This window comes from Falco cherrug, chromosome 4 (genome assembly GCF_023634085.1).
Source record: "Falco cherrug isolate bFalChe1 chromosome 4, bFalChe1.pri, whole genome shotgun sequence".
NCBI lineage: Eukaryota > Metazoa > Chordata > Aves > Falconiformes > Falconidae > Falco > Falco cherrug.
The window spans coordinates 93191983-93211529 of record NC_073700.1 but is presented as its reverse complement, the minus strand read 5'-3'; the positions used below and the strand labels follow the sequence as shown (position 1 = coordinate 93211529).

Genomic DNA, 19547 nt, shown 5'->3' with positions numbered 1-19547 from the left:
CATTTATCCTGTGCTTTCCCCCAAAGCTGCGTTCTCATTGCCAAAATGGCAGCCTCCAGACTGGGTGGGGGTGGGGTGCGAGAGGGCAACAAAAACTTCTTAGACAGATGACAAGCCACATTGCTAAGGCCTAAGGAGCCATGGAATGAGAATTTCAGATGTCCTTACATACTAGCTGGTGGCACTGGTAGTCATACCTGCTATCTTGTCACCGATGTGTGCTTCCAAAAAAAATCTGGTGCAGCAATCTTTGGGATTAGGCTGTGCTTCTGTGCGTGGTGCAGCTTTTTGCCTGGCTATCTGTCCCACAGAACAACTCTGCTGTCCTGGTTTACTAGGAACCCTTCTGACCACCTCCTGGGAACCATCTGGAACGATCCCTTGTGCAGAATGAGCCGTTCATGAAGATTTTCTTGGATAAAACAATTCTGGATACCCAGGAGGCAGACTTGGGATCTGGGGGTGCTTATGAGACCAGGGCAGGGAGCTGCTCTGATGCCAAGCGCTGCTGCTGGCAGCACCCACATCCCAGCTGGCGCCCCGCTCCCCACCTCCGCTCCGTAAGCGTGCCCAAGCCGTGCCTTTGAGCCACAGCAACAAGTGAGCAACCTACTTCCCAATAAAATGAAAGGGAAAATTTTGTGCGACAGTCTCCTGAGAAAGCTTTTGCAGGACGGCAGCGCTTCCATGAGCCGTTCAGGACATCAGCCTTTGGGCTGCAAGCACCGTTCACGGATACTCGCAATACTCACGCCTGCTGTAAAAGGCCGGTATTTACATGCAGCCCAAACTAGCCCAGACCTCCAGCGTTTCACACACAATACAGGCGCTTTCTGAGCTGCAGGTGAAGTGACAACACCAAACCCCAGACACAGAGCTCAGGGAGTTTGCTTTTGCTGGCCTGGGGAATGAAATGTTGTTTCTTACCTCATTCAATGAGAGACTTAAGAGTCCCCGACCAAGAGAAACGTCACCCTCCCAGCTGACGGCAGTATGGGATGGGTCATTTAGGAAATGCCTCCTAAAGCCAAAAAATTACTTCACCCATGTGAAGTATGAAAAAAAAATATTTTTTTATTGTGGTTTATTATTTTGAATCAAATAATCTTAGTTTAAAATATTTTTCATAAAGATCAATAGCAATATTGAACACACTCAGGACGAGCCCATTTCGTGCAAGAGAAGAGACCTGCATGAAGGGTATTTAGTTCGACTCAAGTTCCCAACTCATCAAAATGTCAGGAAAAAAAACCAAACTTTAAAAGTAATAGTTGATCAACATTTTATTTACCAAACAGATCAGTTACCCAACATTTAATGGTATCAAACTAAAACAAAAATAGTTCACTGCACCGTACTTTCTGTAACAACCTCATTAAAAACAGATACAAAATGTTTTCGTCCAATGGAAATACAAATTTTTAGAAAAAGCATCTGGGGGAGCTTAACCCATATGTACAGATCAAGAGAAGCAAGAAACTAGGCACAAAGCATAGAACAGAAACACAACTCCCCTTCTACTTGTCTCTGACAGTGTCTCACTATATGTATTTGTGCTCGTTACATGTCATGTACTGCGGGGGGATCACCCGGCCTTCCAGAAAAATTATGTCTGTTCAGTGTATGCCCTGCCAAACAGCTTGTTACACTTACAGATCTCACAGGTGATCATCTCCAGAGTTCACACAATCTAAACAGCACTCCCAGGGCTGATCTTGTGCTGAGGGATAGGCCAGAATGTTTGCAGACACAAGCAGATGGGTCTGTTTCTTGATTCTATCACTGTCTTTTTGTTTGTTCACCGTGCCAGACTGCTCTGCTGTGTAAACTCTAAACACTTACTCCGTAGTCTAACAATTCCCAAAATAGGAGACAGAAGTCCAACACAGAATCAACTGTATCCAGTATTCATGACAGCATTTGGACCCCATAATACTAATATTTAAAAGTCTAACAAAACTATAAATAGGGTTGCAACTAGAAAGGTTTGGGAATCCCTGATGGGAACACTGTTTCAACGCTCCAAGAGTCAAGGCTATTAGTTAAATACAATACAGATGGCAGCAAACTTTTATTTCGTAAGATAAAAACCCAATGCAGACACAGTTACAATTCTAGGCCTGTTTAATTCAATTCACAGCTTATGGAAATTTCGCAATGGCATAGCTATCGTTCGCATGGTCTGCGATTTGCAAATCTGAGTTCCTGCTGGCAAATATCCAGATGGGTTTGTTTAGTGACTGGAAAGGGTGCTCGTGCCTTCTGAAAGGAACGGGGCTCAACGGCTGGCAATTTTTGCAGGTTATTTTCATGGGGAATATTTTCTGGTTTGTCCCTCTGCACAAATATTTTGGATACAGAAGTTTTTTTAAAACTCTTTCAAAAGCACTTGGTAAGTTTCCTCCCTGCTATCCGTCCACCCATCCGAGTGAGTATGTTTTGTTCAACGAGAACGTCGGATCTTTAGCACAGAAACAGACCGCGTGGTTCACAGCGCCACGAACGGCAGTACACTCCGTCTGTTGATAGGCCCTATCTTGAGGCACTTCACGCTTTTGTTCAAATATACCTAACAATTCCAACGGAAAATCTCTTCCTATTTTGACAGCCTGCCCGCACACAGGCACGGGCAGAGGCAGGCTGCCGACCCGAGGCCCAACCTTTCAGAAACATGCTGGCCAAAACCCCTTCCAGTACTTGCGTTCGAACAGTAGCTCAGCTCAGGACTCTTTTTTTTTTTTTTTTTTTTTCTCTTTACAGTTCATCGTGTTCCTCTTTGGCCTCCTGGTCTTTCAACTTGAATTCGTCAGCGGTAACTTTACCATTTCCATCACGGTCTTGATTGGTGAACATATTTTTAACAATCTTTTCAAAATCAAACCCAGGAGCTAGTTTTCCTTTGCCAGAATCGACTTGAGCTTGAATGTACTCTGAAAACTACGTGGAGGGAAAGGAGGAGAAAACAGCTCACAATGAAACAGACATTTAAAACTGAAGAGTATTTACAGAAGTAGCATTTATTTGTTGTTGACTACTCAGCATTTTCCTGCTGATTAAGCATACGTAAAAGTACACTGTTACTATCCTATGAAGCTCGCAACCTAAATTGGACTAATTAGGACAGACACGTGAGGTTAAATCACTCTTTGTGAAGCTCAGCAGGGATTTCCTCACTTATTCCAGTGGGTCCTGGAAACAAGAAAAGTTCTTCTTCACAGTTTAGGGGGTAGATAAGTTGAACAGAGTGACACAGGAACAGATCCGTATGGACAGAGGGGGTTTAATTTCACATGCCGATACAAAAAGCTCATACTGCAAAACAGACACACACCTGTGCCTTACAAGAAACAACACACAAGAAAAAAGGATGAAACACAGAAATGAGACTTTAAGTATCAGGATACCGTGAGATCTGTTAAAGTAGCTTCAGGCATTACGACTCCCAGGTGACTTCACGGTGGGGAAGGCTGCAGGGTTGTAAGGTTAGTTTCCCTAAAACATCCTTTTCCTGATACAGATGATGAAGCTATTCAAGGTGATTAAACATGACAGAGCCGTACTGTTGGATTGCAAAAACCCAGAAAGTCCACAATCAAAGACAACTTTTCCAATTACTGTTATCTCTGGCGCTACGTGTTAAATAAGCTCCAGCAATGACAGCTACTGCTGACACTCATTTACACCTTTTAGGCCAAGCATCCTCCCCTATCTCCTTGGCTTCTCGTTCTCCTCCTTGCCCAAAAGGATGTGGATAACAGCACTCACATCCTACCTCACTCATTCTCTAGACTGGTAAAAGCTCTTTTCTTCTCTGCAAGGGCAAAAGTGTAGGTAAACACAAGAGAGAGGATGGAGAAGGAAGGAAGGAGATGGAAGACAGTGCTAGGAAAGGGGAAAACAAGATTTTGTTTCTACCCCAGTGGCTTGTTAAAATGCTCAAAGGTATCTCACGCTGTTCTACATGACCACAGTCTGCCCCTTGAGCGCTGTGAGCAGCACTGCACCAGCGAGGAAGGACACAAAACAGAATGATAGAGAAAGGTGACAAACACAACTTGAGAATAAAAAAATAAAAACTCCTCAGTTAAGAGAAAACGCAGAGGAAAACCTCACGGAGGTTTACACTGTCAGAGATGGTGTGGCAAAGGCAAGCGGCTTTCAGTCAGGGCACCCAAAGACATTCTCACACCGCAGATTTAATTTAAAAGCAAGCAAGGGGCAGGACTTGTTCACACAACACACAATTCACCTGTGGGAGGAGCGGCCGCAGGCACTGCCAGGCTTCGGAAGTGATGAGAGTCCCTGGATGCACTGCTGCAGGCTCAGCTTTGGCTCAAGATTTCACCATAAACTTCCACTTACAGACACTGAGAAGGCTGATAGAGCGAGGGATCGTTGAACCCTAACTCTGCCTCTTACACTTGTGCCCTAAGCATCTGCGGTTGACCAAGGAGACAATGTTTACAATAGTAAACGATCTTAGGTAGTATGACCATTCTTACATCTCTTTGGGTTCTCTCTCTAAGGCTAAATAACCATGTTTTAACTGACACACTGCCTTCCTGTTATCTTGACAACACACACCACATCAGAAGGAGAGGGGAAGAGGGGAGACCCCATTCTTCAACACCATTGATGGTGGTAGGAGAAAACATCTTGATGGTGGTGGTAGGAGAAAATGACTGCAAGTGTTTTCATTGTTTCAGCTTACCTCCTCCAAAAGAACCTCTCCATCGTGATTCTGGTCTATTTCTTCAAAAAGATTGGGAGAGACTTCCCCATTCCATACAAACATGTACCCTTCAGGCAAGCCTGACACCAGCTCCAGCAGTTCGATGTCAAAAACTAACACAGCACTACCAGGCACTTCTCCTTCTGTCACAAAAACAAGCGTCAAAGAAGGGTATTTATCCTCACTTAGACTGAAGGGCATATTTCCTTTTAATCCATAATTAAATGTCTCTTTCTGCTCCAACAGGTACTTCTCTGCTGTTATCCCCAAAAGCCCTGTGATGCCAAGCCCACCAAATCTTCCTGCTCACTTCAGCAGAGGTGATCATAATATAAGAGAAGCATTCATAATAAAACTGCACCCAATTTTTTACTTATAAAGGTAAAACCGCAGGAATTATTCCATTTTCCTTTATCTCACTGATACACCGTGTATTGAGGTGCTACTGACAGACTCAACAGTCTTGCGACAGCTGGGGATGTTACCTCAATGAAAGCACGGAAGGAGCTAATTTACCCTTGAAAAAGAAAACTGCGGTCACCTCTAACTTCTGTCCAGTAGCAAACAAGCAATCTCTGCAGATATCTGGGTATATATCAAAACACAAGCCATGCAATGTTTCAGGCCATCTACAGCGAACGTAATTTGAATTACAGCAGGTATCTATGACAGGTGTTTAACACAGCAGGCTTTTTATGCTATGAGGAAATTTTCAACTTCTTATATATAACTATGCAATTTGATACAACAATATAAAAGGTTGCATATATAAAAAATACTCAGTTTTTCATGGAAGACAGACACAAGTGAAAATGCTTCTTCATCTATTATATCACAAACTAGTTCTCCATTAAGCTTGACACATGATGCCTGACAGACAGTCTTTATAAATTAATACAAACTGTTCTGGAGCTAGTCAGAGAACACAGCAACTTATGCAACAGTTTCCATACAAATCACAGTTTGATCTTGGTGATCTCCTGACAGACTCCTTTCCCTCAAGCCTTGTAACTCACAAGACCACTAACAACCCCACATACCAGGATACGAAAGTTCTTGTTGCTTCTACATTGTTCTTCTCATTATTGTTGTCCCTGTCATTAAAAACTGGTAAGACTCAATGCTCTGAAGCGGAGCAAAGGGTCCTAAATGTATTGGAGTTGGGGTTTCAACAGCACCGATACACTGTTTCGCATCTCACATTCAGTTTATGTAGTTTCTGAATTTTGAGTTCTCTTTGAATTGTCTGAATTAGTGCTGAACGGTCCCTTTCAATTTTGTTTCCTGAATAACATGTCGCATGTCCAAGCACGACTACACAATTCCCTAGATACACTGTTTACATGGAAAACAGTGTTTACACCCCTCTGCAACGCCAGCGTGCCTGGAGCTTTCTGTCACGACAAAGCAACATCACTGGGGGGAAGGGTGTTCCCTTTTGTACTGGGATGGTCTTTCGATTGGCCACAGTTAACAGTATGACTTAAAAACGCCACACCGACAGTATGTTCATGTCACTGGGGAATGTGGGAGGTTGTCTAAAATTATGAAATGAAAATCCTCGGAAAAAATCCCATTCAGGCAGCTAAGAGACCCTCAGTTTCTGTCCTAATGCACAGCAAGCAACAAAACATGCGTACTTGTGTTTCAGTTACTCAAGAGATGCTAAGTGGGTGTGCAAGAGGTTTCACTCACCAACTCCATCTTCTCCATAACCAAGATGAGGTGGAATAACAACCTTTCGTCGTTCCCCAACACACATGTCTTGAAGGCCCATGTCCATCCCCACCACCACCTGCCCAGATCCCAGAACTATGTTGTAGGTCTTGCCAAGGCTGTGTCTGGAGAAGAAGGGAAGAAAAACATAAAAACCGCTCAACATATAATACAGAACTTCTGTTGTTCAAAATTACCACAGAAATAGAAGCTTCTAGTTAGTGTTCTGTCACTGCCAAAAACTAGCTTCATGCCCAATGCTCTGTTCTACCAAGCAGTTACCTGCTAGTAACTGCAGGTAGCAAGTTACAGCCAACACCAAACAGAAGTGTTCCTACTGTCGACAAGTCCTCTGCTACTGAAGTTATAGGCTTCTGCAATGAAATCTAAGTAAAACCATTAATCCTGCCAATTAAACCCCCAAGTGTTTCATCTCAAAATAAGGCCTTTTGCCTTTCGCATACTTTGAGCAAATGAATTGGACTCTTTAGCAGATGTAAAAATTCAGATGTGCACTTGCCCCAGAGCTACCAACCTATAAGGATCTGGGTGCATTCACACGGAGCAGCATCCCTTTAATGAAATCAGTCAATATAATGTAGTAGTCACTCACCCAAGACAGCTTGGAAGCATACTACTACTACTGTTATTTGTATTATACCTCGGTGCTGGTGGTTAATTTCTAGAATTAGAAACTATCACGAGTTAAAACCCCAGACGTTAAACATGTATTGTAATTCCAGAAGCACAATGTGCGGTGCTAAGACTTTTTACACGGTATGTGTCACAACAGCAGGACCCTTTCTTCTGTCGGTCTCCTTCCTTTGGTTACTTGGCTTGGCTGTACCACTGCAGGACACGCTTGTACAACAGAGTATTATTTGGAAAAAAAATAATTCCGTGTCTAGGAGGTCAGCCTTAAAATGAGGAGCACAAGATTCATGATCTTTGATTCTCTATAAACTGCTAAGAGTAAGACAGTCTTGACATCCTTTGGTTTCTGCTACAAAATGGGAATTAAGCATTCCTGCCGTATAAAAGGTGTTTTGAATCCAAACACGTTACTTGAGTACATAATTGCCTACACATCACATCATGTGCTTTAATGTAAGCCAGCTTTTCAGTTCTGCAAGCTATTGTGTACACTGTGAGAACTATGAGCTGCTTCCTGTGTTAATTACAGCCTGTTTAAAAATAGCTTTTCCCAACTTCCCTTCCAAAAATAAAATACTATTCAGATGACTTCTGCTATCAAAAAGGTGAAGGCAGAAAAAACGCTAGCAGAAGTATTCTTGTAGCTGCAGTGATCAGTGCAGTGGGCTCGCTTTAGTTCTATATGAGACTGATTGGAGCAATCCCTTGCTTCCCTCATAAACCTACCGTCAACAGGAAGCAGGAAGAGCAACATTATCACCGCAGTCAAGACCAAGCCCTCTGATAGTTTCTCCATGCTGACACTTACAACAATTACACTACAATACAGGAAAACTAGCACCACGTGTGGTACAGATGGCAGGGGATCATTTACTATAAGCCACACTCAAGACAGCTTTAACAAGACAACACCAAGTAGTCCTACCAGACCGCTCTCGGGAGCGCTGAATCAGCACAGAGTGCAAATCCTACCTAGGGAATGGAATAAACTTGGAGATCTCACTCATGGTGAGCCCTGTGTTATTCTAGTACGACTGGCCCCGATACCTAAATTAGCCTGTTTAAACAGACCACTGTGCAGGCAACGTTTCATCGTTCCACCTGCAGTGTTTACGTTCTTCTCCAATACACTCCTACATCCTCTTTGTTCCCAGTTCTCTCATTATACTGTGACAGACTGCCTTTTTCTTTTCTTCCTCCTATATATCTTAGGCAGGCAGACATAAAAAGAAAAATACATCCTACTTAAATATTCAAGTTTTTACTTTAAGATTCTGTTTTCCCTGCAAGCCTGCTTTGCAGGCAATTCACTCTGCTTTCACGGCTGCTAGGGATATTTTCTTTACCAGGCGACACACTTACGTTGAGTCTAGCAAAGTACCATCCAGGAGCGAAGCATTGTAGTGATACTTCAAGTAATCTCCCTTCTTACTCAGTACGGTGCAGTTGGAAGGTTTGTAGTTAACAGTAATGCCGACCGAATCTGAGGGGTTGTGGAAGTCAACCACATGGATGTCAAAGACCAGCACTGCAGATCCTGGAATCTTTCCTAAATAGGAAGCAAATTAGGTGAGTAGAGAAAGAAATGGTACCCAAACAGGCAGATGATGAGCAGGTACTGCACCCTGCAGGAATATGTATTCCCACTGTGTCTGCTACGGAGTCATTTTGCTCTTCTCATTCAGCATTAAAAGATTACATATCCTCTGTATGCAACAGATGCAAGCTGCATCCAATGTAGGGAAGAGAACTAAATGCGCACTCAGTTCAACAGTGAAGGAAAAATTTCCATTATTCTGAATTCAAAAATTATGCAGAAGTGAAGCAATAACCATGTATTTCCTGCGACTATCCTAAATAACTGATTTGTGTTTCACGTACCATTCGGTTATGGATCATCAAAATTCTTGTAGGACTTCTCATGCTTCAAGGAATGCCATTATGCCAAAAGGTTACATTTCCTTGAAATGTTCTGACAGCAAGAAACTTCTTCCCAGGGTAACGTGCAATTGCATTACCAGGACTGACAGACACGCCCAGACCTAGCAATGGGGTCTGCTGGCAGAGGAGTCTAATTCCCAAACCAACAGCACAAAATGTGCATTCCCAGAAGAGGGGCTTTTCTTCAAAGTCACTTCTTCCAAATAACATCCCAGGAGGTACCTTTCGAAACACCAGCCATAAAACTGTGATTGGCTAGAAGGGTTATCATATTCCACCCCTCCCGGCAATCTTTTTAGGTACTGATGAGTTCTCCCAAAGGAATGTTAATTATGTTATAAACACACAGATACTTCGCTGTTACATGCATCCACCATTTACAGAGGCAGCTTAGAGGAGTCCACAAAATCTGTGCCAGTGGATGGAACGGGGAAGAAAACTTAACACAATTAAGTCCTTTAGCATACAGAGCTCGTTAAGACACACAGGAAGGAAGATCTCATGCTGCAAAGCTCCTGGCATCCAAGTACCAGTCTGTCTGAAACACCGATTATCCAAATGAGTTCAGATCACCAAGCACCAGCCTGCCTGAAACACTAATTATCCAAACGATTTCAAGTCACCAAATTACATGTGAGATTGTTCTGCATTCTTACTATCCTACCTATTTAGCTAATCAAAATAATTTCACAAACTCTGGGTGTAATCCTGTTAGTTGCATGCTCAAAACACAATGAAATAATTCACAAGCCTTTCAAATGCCAGAAAAATGGAACTACATACAGATGCACTAAACAATAAAGGAAACGTCTTTAATTATGGATGACCTGAATGAAAAGTCAAGCTCACCTCTTCCTTCTTCACCATATCCAAGATGAGGGGGGATTATTATTCTTCTTTTTTCACCAGTGCATACACCTAGCAAACCTTCATCCATTCCAGCAATCACATAACCTTTCCCGACATAGGTGTCGTATGTACGGTTTCGTGAATAGCTATGGAAAATATTTGCAATTTAGCAGTGTCAGGCGTGCTCAAGGAAACACAGAATCTTGCAATAGGTCTGCAACACAACTCTTAAACGAGTTAAGGTCAAACACGTGGTCATTAACCAGCACCAGCGAGGCACAATGCAATCACCATGTTCAGTGAATCTAGGCCACCAAGTTTCATCAGTCAGTGATGCATGCGCCATTTATTAACCAGTACAGGGACCCTGCAGATACGTTTCTACTATACCTTGAAAGAAAATCTCGCTTATTTATGTATTTTAGACTAAATAGAAAACATGTTTTGATAAAGAACCAAAAAAAATATGTTTTCTCCTTTACATTTTCCTCTGCCCTGACTCTAGTAAGTGTTTATCAACTAGATATAGTTTGTATTCGTTTTCATGAGACACCCTTCAGACCATCTCATTTTGCAACCACAGCTATGTAGTTCAACTACTACAAGGAGGAGATGGGATAAATAAATTCTCCTGGTATGCCCAGCATTAAAATGAGTCATGATGACAAAACAATATCACCACTATCTGCCCCTTCCAAACTATGCCAATCACTTATACATAGGTCGAAGGATCTGCTTCAATACCTAACGGTAGACTAAAACAAGCCTACAACAACAAATGATGTTTAATACAAGGATGTGTCTGTCTTCTGCCTTTCTTCAAGGCATGCTACAGGAAGGCACAACCCAAGGAAGGGAACGTTTTAATTCATCCTTACAAAGTAACTCTGGCAAAGAGCAAGACCAGTACGGACCCTGATGTAATCATTAGCGCTCCCAATCCCAGCCATTCGCAGTGCTTTTGGCATGCTTCCTGTACTACTGTGAAATTTTCTCCTGGAAAATAACTTTCAATAACTATTGTTAGCTGCTCTGTTTCTTCATAGATACTTGTTAGATATTGGCCCTTCTTGTAAAATCTGCAGGAAGCCAGGGTAGGATGCTCCAACCAATACACCTTCTAACAACTGTCACCCTTCAGAATGACGTAGAGGCTGCTGTCTACAAAGCATTTACTACTTTATCGACAACAACAACTCTAACACAATACTACTGCCATTTTCAAAAATGGTTTCATGACTACAGACAACATCTCAAAAACCAGAGATTCTGGGCAGGTGCACTGTGGATAAGCTTTAAGTTCTTAACTTAGAAGTTTTCATACACTGTAAATTAAGGTCTACAGTGATGGCTGCTGATGCAGGTCTCCTGCTTTTTATACTCCCACCAAGCTGGGTAGCTGAACGGGGAGGTCAAAGCTGATTCTGAACCTTGCCACACCTCAATTCAATTACAGGAGATACAATTCCAACTCCTCCTCATGGGAAGTAGCACACATGCCATACCAAGCAGCTTATGTTTGCAAACTGATCCTGATCTTCAGCTTGCAGCAGCTGCAGCAGGACTAAGCATTCTTCCATGAGTTTATTTCGTAAAATGTTTTACAGTGGCTCATTTTCAACTCTTTTTAGCTACTCGTGACAGCTGTTCTGAAAGCTGGAGTGGGAAAATAAAGTACTGCTCATTAAAGAGCAAACAAAAGTGACAGGAAGCTACAAGGGTTTATTCATCATATAATTCTGTACATGAGGCTTGTGCTCAGAGAGCTTTCAACTTGATGTGACCGCACTCCCTTTTACTTTATCACAGAAACCCCATTGCTGAATTCAGTCTTGAAAGACAGTAACCTTCAAAATGCAAACCGTTTTCATGTACAAATGGAAAGACTGTCTTGAGATTAACCTCAAACTAGCCACTAGCACACTGACTCACAATTCTCAGGACAGAACATGGAAATCATATTTATTTTCTCTCTCTTCAGTAGCATGACTGATTTGGCCGACAAAATCCGCGGCACAGTGTCCAGGCACGTGTGTCTAAAGCATGCATAGCTTCACCAGGTGGATCACCAACCCCAGATGGCGTCTGTGATACTATCATAAAACAAAACAGGTCTGCGCCTTCCCATACTGAAAGGCTCTCTATGAGTTTTAAGAAGAAAAGAGTCCAACTCCACTCAACATTTTCAAAAAGGAAGGAAAAGCAAAGAATTGTATTTGGGCACATCATCAATACCGACCGAGTCAAACTGGAAACGGGATCTGTAGGGCTGAACGGTTTGGTTACCTGGAATCAAACAACGTGCCATCCAAAAGCGTGCCGTTGTAATGGTATCGGAGAAAGTCTCCTGTCTGGCTTCTCCGCTCGCAAGATTCAGGCACTTGCTGGTTCTCAATAGCAATACCATCTTTGGGGTTATGGAGATCAAGCAAAACCACATCAAAGACGAGGGAAGCTTGGCCAGGGATCTCCTTACCTACAGAAGTGTTAAGAGCAGAAAATTGGTAAGCTCTAGAAAGAGCTTAAACATGTTTGTTGAAGAAAAGCAACCTACTGCCGAATATCAAGCACTTCCCCTCCCAAACCAGATCAGCATATTCTGCTTCTAGTCAGTCATTTCTTTGTTTCCTGCATGGGTTTGTCACTCAATTCTACAACTCAATTATTTCATTCTCTTCCTATTGTGATGGCACTGCCACACTGAAAACACCACCCATCTCAGCCAATACACCCCAGCTCCACCTGAGCTGCAGGGTTTGGTCTACTAGTATTTTCAACACACTTCATGAAAGTGCATATTAGGTACATCTGCTCCGCCCATCCTGTTAGCATCAAAACAGGAGACCATATGATGGAAGTTGAAGAAGGGCGAGTTGAGTATTTCAGTGAGAAAGTACCTATCCACCAATACACAAGTTATAGTGTGGGTTGTTTTGACTGAGAACCATTGAGCTCAAGAAAGTGACAAAATACCTAACTCCACAAAGTTTTGTTATCCCTGAAGCTGGCTATCACAGTCAATGGTAATGAAGTCATGGAAGGGGTATGAAACCTTGCACACCACAGACACGTCCTTAGAACATCAGAGAAGAGAAAAAATCTAAGGATTATTTTCTAATTCCAAACTACACGTAACTGCCCCCACATTTAATATAGGGGACTCTGTGGGGTCATGGGGGACCTATGACCTGCAGGCTGCACACAGTCTCACAGGACAATTGATCCATCTTGTAGTTATCAACAGGACATCGGTTGCAAAAAACCCCAAAAAATCCCACACACCCTAAAAACCAAAAAAACCCACCAGAATTGGAACTAAAAACACACTTTTCTTTTTTTCAAAAGTTTTCTGCTCACTGCGGCAGTCATTGAAAGAATCATGCAGTCACCTGAATTCAAGTTTTTGGAGCCAGTAAATATTAATCACAGACTATATTCTCTGAATGAAACAAAATTTCTGTATATAAAGATTACAATTGTAACAACAACGTGTCTGTTAAGCAACTTATCTTTTAAATTTAAAAAAAAATCTTGTACTTCCTAATCAGTCCAATCCTGGATGTAATATATTTTGAACCTCTCTTTCCATCAATTTGGTCCATCTGTCCGAAACGGGTAATAATGCTGCCCATAAATATAAAATACACAAAGTACAAGTTTCTTTTAAAATATGGATGACTTGGATTAAAAAAAAATAACTTTACCATCTCCTTCTTCTCCATATGCCAAGAAAGGCGGTATTGTGATAATGCGCTTCTCTCCTACGCACATTCCCAAGAGACCCTGGTCCATACCAGGAATCAGCCACCCAATTCCCACATAGGTATCGTAAGTTCTCATCCGATTATGGCTAAAAATGAAAAGGAAAAAAACAAAACCCACAACCAAACGTCAGAGAGCCACAGGAAAGAACGATACTAAACTTTAAAAGCCACGTGCTATGCACAATGTAACTGACAACTTGCTGCTCCAAAAATACTGCTCTTTGATTGACCAAGGGCTGGCTGGGTGGTGTTTGCCAGAGCACTTAGCTACTTCAGGGACTTAACAGGTTTTGAAAAGTGGCTCACAAACATAAGGGCAGGCATTATTAAAGCATCATTTTCCACCCAAGTTTAACAAAGTACACATAGTGTAAACATAACATCTGCGCATGGAAGTGTTTGTAGCTCAATTTCATTATGAGCTCTGCTTCGTTTATAAAGCTTGTATATAACTTAAACAGCTATACTGCAGTGGTTATAGAAAATCTTACCTGACTGCAATCGATGTAATAGATGGTAATACAGATAGAAGAAATGGATCTTTTAAAAAAAAAAAAAGGGGGGGGGGGGGCGAAGTCTGGTTTGGTAATGCCCATGCAGAAATAATGTACTGTTTTCTTGGTTTGAGTCAGTACCGCTGCCCTTTAATCCCTGAATAAATTACCAACATCTGTGATGCTGCCTTTCATTTTCTGTGTTTCTGAGCAATTAGCATTAATTGTTGTACCAGTGAAGGGGGAGTAAATGACGGTTTTAAGTGACATGAGATACCTATTAAAATATGCAAAGACACACAACCCAGCAGCATACCTTGAATCAAACAGGGTCCCATCTAAGAACGTTCCATTGTAATGGTATCGTACGAAGTCCGACACCTGGACTGTCCGAGGACACTTCTCTGGTTTGAAGTAAGTCTGAACCTGCACTTCATCCTCTGAGTTCCAAAGATCTATCAGGAGCACATCAAAATGGAGCACAGCATTGGGGGGTATCACACCAGCTGCAAAAGCAAAACAACACAACCAGGTTTATTTCCCTTTTTCTACATGGCATCCACGAAAAGGGAAACTATCCAGGCATACCCTAAAATACGCACACATACTGCACACCTTACTCCTTGTGATGCTTATATTCCCCTGGCCCCTTGTCACCGATGGAGCTACTTAAGGGGGTATATTTGGCAACACGAACTATCACAAAATATGTCTCTCCAGCAAACTGATCTTGATTTAGCATTTGTTGCCTCTGTGAGTTTGTAGCACAAAGCTGGTTTTGGCACTGAGAAGAGCTTGTGCAGCACTGCAACACCAAGCCACAGTAAGTATTTAACAGTGAGGCAGGTATAAATAAAAAGTTCACTTCAGCGGCAAGGTTCGTTTGCTGAAGGTCCTCTACAGTCAGCAGCAATTCCGTCAGCGTGCAGAGGGAGCCTGGAGAGACTGGTTAGGCTACAGGCTTAACAACCAACCCTCGGCAGGGCAGAACCTCTCCGAAATTCACTGCTTCCAGTCCCTCCCTTTCTCTCCTGTGACTCCATTTTCTATCTGCTCTGCTCAATCACTTGCACAACCAGCTACGCTCCGGCCCGCTGCGGTACTTACAGACGCCTTCACTTCCGTAGGCAAGCTTGGGGGGAATTTTCACGAACCGCCGCTCATTCACACACATGCCAACCAGAGCTTTGTCCATCCCAGCAATTAGTTGACCTTTTCCCACAAACACGTTGAATGTGGATCCCCTGTCATAGCTAAAGGGGGAATAGCAGGCAAAAACATTAGCGGTTCATCTACCCACCACACCGCTATTTTTTTTTTTTGTCTCCCTTGTCTCCCTCTTGCCCTGTTAGCATAACTTTATGGTGAGTCACTGCTAAGGGAAGGGGCAAATCCAAGTGTTTCTGAGACTTCAACCCAGCTCTCCTTCTGTTCACTGCTCACCGTCTATCTGAAACACATTCTAGCAGCGCGCAATGTATATTGCAGGCATCCGAAGCCCGTAACTACAAACAGTTACTTCACACACTAATACTATAAGCAGCATTGGAAATGAAGGAAGAAAAGGAAAAATTAAACACTATTATGAGATATGAAAGGATGACTGCTCCCACAGTAGGATCTCAGCATACTGATTTTGGTGAGCAATGCCGCAAAAATATCACGCAAATCAATGAGCTTTACAACATGAGACACCATAGTTGGGGACTCTCTGTGGGAGAAGAGGAAAGGCGAAAGATGCCTTTTTGAGTAATAGTTCTGAGATTTGCCAATTGATTATTTATTTTCTCCAGTTTGTTGCTTATTTTCTCCTCCACGCTCCCAGCTCTCATTTAAAGCACAGAGACACGCTTTAAACAGCAGGCTTCCCAGGTCAAGAATCATGAGAACTAGCTAAATGATCTGCCACTATGATAATACACGGACATTTGAAAGGTAAAAAAATGATGCTTAAACGATTTAGTTTTCCAGAGAGGACGGAAAACAGCAGTGTTACCAGAGCAGAACACTAACACTAGCTTACGTGGTTAGCCTGACCACCGTAAATCTGCACAGTGACCCCACTTTGCTGTGCCTGAATTACTGCTGCTAGTAAATTTTTTGAAGCAGTGTCTAAACATACAACAGGAGGCATTTCAAAACCTTCATGCCTATTTTTAAACTTTTACTGCTTCCATTTTCTCAAATTCCTTTTATAATTTGAAGGGGTTTTTTTCTTTTTGTCTTTTTTTTGGTTTTTTAGTTCAGATAAAAGGCAGCCTTGGAAAAAATAAGTACAAAAAGGCTTGTGCCTCTTTGCCTGCTAAAATATTCTGGAAAGCAGCCAGCAGCTAGATATCACTAGGGAAATGATGTCAAACTTTCCTTCAAAGACTGTACACATCACTTCCACAACATACTGAGCCTCCTAGCAGTCCCAGAGCCTCGAATCCCTCAAATACTTTTCTGAGTGATCTCTCTGTTTGTTCCAAGGTGGGTGTTTTTTTTCTGGCAAACATTTCCCTTCAAACAGACAGCCCTCTGCACAGAGCATTCACTTTCGGTTGCACAGATATTCCTACTCCCAGGCAAGCATGGAAAATATTTAAATTAGCTCCTGACGAATTCTGTTACACACACACAAAAATGGAATTAAGATGTTGAGACTAGTAACGTAACAGGTTCTAGAAAACCCCCCAAAATGGTAGCAATTGACAAAGCCTGGCAATACATCTGGGATGGATCTAAAACAGAAGAGGTTTGGTTTTTTTTCCAAAAATAAACCTACAATTAAGAAAACGTTGATGCTAAGCAGAGACTTGAACAAAGCCAGCAAACAGATGACCCAGTTTTGCAGGACTGACTTTGCAGATTGCTTAAAACTAAGCAAATTTAGTTTCTATTAGTGGAATTTACCAAATTAACAGCAGATTGACTAGGCAATAAAATTCAGGCTTTAAAATGCAAATCATTGTATGGACGTGGAAATAAAAATACAAACACTGATAGGGGGGAGAGAATAAACAGGCACATTAGTAATTTATGTGACACAGTCATGATTACTAAGACTTTGTCAACAGTCTCTAACAAGAACAGCAGTATTACCACCTTCTACTTGGAAATACAGAAAAATAATGTAACATCTCAAGAGCATTTTCAACAGCTGAAGAAGAAACAAAGTAAAACTGCCCTTAGTTCAACACCCAGAGAATTTTCTAGACCAATTTTGTAACAGTGTTTGACTAAACTGATGCTGTTAAGCACTTTCATAAACTTACAAAAAAAAAAAAAAAAGGCAACAAAAAAACCCCAACACGATAGCAACTCAGACAGGTAGAAAAATGGGCTTTCTAATAAGCTAATTTTAGTATAAATTGCCTGAGTATCTTCTAACTCGTATACAGGGAACTTCAAAGATTTTACAACAAATACTCCAAAATATTTCTTCCATTAACCTCCAGAACACAATACCCTCTTAATTTTCCATTATCTTAACAGGACAGACCCCTGACATCATCAAAAATGCATGACAACGTGAGCTGCCATCTAGAGAAAAATCACAACAAACCTGACTTTCTGCACCCTTTTGAAATTAAGGCTGCCACAGAAATACTCAAGTTAGATTAGACTACCATCTTTACTATTTATTTACCAGTATTTAGAGGACCCAAAGAGAAAAATGCTGCACAGTTCTGCACAGCCTGGTCTTGCCCCGAATAATTCAGAGCCAAATGACAAGGAAGTTGGAATTACACAAGAGCCAACACCTGGGAAGCCTCTCCAGGTGCCCTGCTTCCATGCAGAAATTTGCTGGTCCCACTCAGGGTACAAAGAGCCTCAGTACGTATCTGTAGAAATCAGAAACACATTTCCGAACGCATGGCTGGTTTTCCAATTGTTGCATATTTGTAAAATGAGCCACGAGGATGCTGCCTTTGTGCGTCCTCGCATCTGCAGTTAAGACTTATTTTCCAAGCCTCAGTTGCCAATTCAAGAATCCACTGACCTTGCCATGTCTTTTCACTGAACCTCCAACACCAGCTGAACCGCCAGCTACTGCATCCTGCGCTTTATCTGGCAAAGTGCTGGTGAAGTGCTGGGGAAGCAGCACTACGGGTGTACTGAAGCACAGCCAGCTCCAGAGGAAGAGCTGAGCTGAATTTGAAGGACAGTTATTTCCCTAAGGCAGTAGATTTTCCTTGAAACACAAGGAAGATTACCAGGATTACTGAAAATACATTTTGTTTTTTCTTTCAAAGTAATACTTTGCTCAGTGACAATGAATGAAGCAAGAAAAAAACAAGCAAGCTGTAAGAAGCACCGGAATCCTTCACAATCTCCTGATCCCACTATTTAGGCTTCCTGATCGCAAAATAACAGCGGGAACACGGCCAGATGCTTCACTGTACATAGGTCACATTTATTCAAGGGTAACTTATCCATGTAAGCACAGCCTGATAAATCTTATACTTGAGGCAAGGATAATTGTTCAGAAATGTTTACGTTCCAGTAGGGTGGAGCCTGGAGAAGACATGGGAAACGCACAAAGGGGCAGGAAATCCCTGAATACCGTGGAACCACACACGCTCCTGTTTACCAGGCTAACCGACCATCCCTCGGGCTTCCCTCCTGGAGCACAAGGCTCCCAGCCCGCACCTTGGAGAGGCAGCTGTAAGAGCGCGGCGGGGACCCACCAGGGCACGCCAGCCCCTGCGGGCCGGAACCAGCCCCGCGGGGGTCTCGCCCCCCAGCTCGTTGCCCTTTCCCATTTCAGACGCCCCGCCGTGGTGGCCCGCACGACGCCGCCCAGCTGCCCACGGCCCCGCTTCCGACCCGTCGCCACCCGACGGCGCCCAGGGGCCGCAGCGGACCGAGCGCCGGCCGCCACCTCCCGGCGCCCACTGGCCCCCCGCGGGGGCGGCCCCGCGACCCCAGCCCCGCGGGGAGGGCACGGCGACCCCAGCCCCGCGGGGGGGGCACGGCACGGCGACCCCAGCCCCGCGGGGGGGGCACGGCGAGCCCCGCGCGGGCCAGACCTGGAGTCGAAGCGGGTGCCGTCGGGGAAGGCGCCCAGGTAGTGGTAGCGCACGAAGTCTCCGGGCCGCACGGCCCGCGGGCAGCTCTCGGGCACGAAGCGCTGCTCGACGCGGAGGTCGGCGCCGTCGGCGGGGGGCTGGGCGGCGGGCACCGGCGGCGCCTGGCAGGCCGCCCAGCTCACCAGCAGTGCCGGCAGCACCAGCGCGGCGCCGCAGCCGGGGCCCCGCCGCCGCCGCACGGCCGCCGGCCCCGCCATGGAGAGCTGCGAGCGGGGCCGCAGGGCACTCTGAGCCGCCGAGAGGAGGGAGGTGGGGGGCACCCGCCCCGGCCCTCCCGCTCCTCCTCCCGCCGCTGCGAACTTGCAAACGTGGATGCAGCGCT

At 43.7% G+C, this 19547-nt stretch overlaps 1 protein-coding gene across 1 annotated transcript; it reads right to left on the bottom strand.

Moving 5' to 3' along the window:
• Window positions 1-1265: 1265 nt before the first annotated feature.
• FKBP9 (FKBP prolyl isomerase 9) lies at window positions 1266-19547 on the bottom strand. The gene is made up of 10 exons (XM_055709287.1): window positions 19166-19547; window positions 15258-15403; window positions 14467-14656; window positions 13597-13742; window positions 12179-12368; window positions 9893-10038; window positions 8465-8651; window positions 6428-6573; window positions 4712-4875; window positions 1266-2937 (listed from the first exon to the last, which is right to left on the bottom strand). The coding sequence occupies exons 1-10, from the start codon at window positions 19420-19422 to the stop codon at window positions 2755-2757; spliced, it is 1755 nt and encodes a 584-aa protein (XP_055565262.1). The 5' UTR covers window positions 19423-19547; the 3' UTR covers window positions 1266-2754.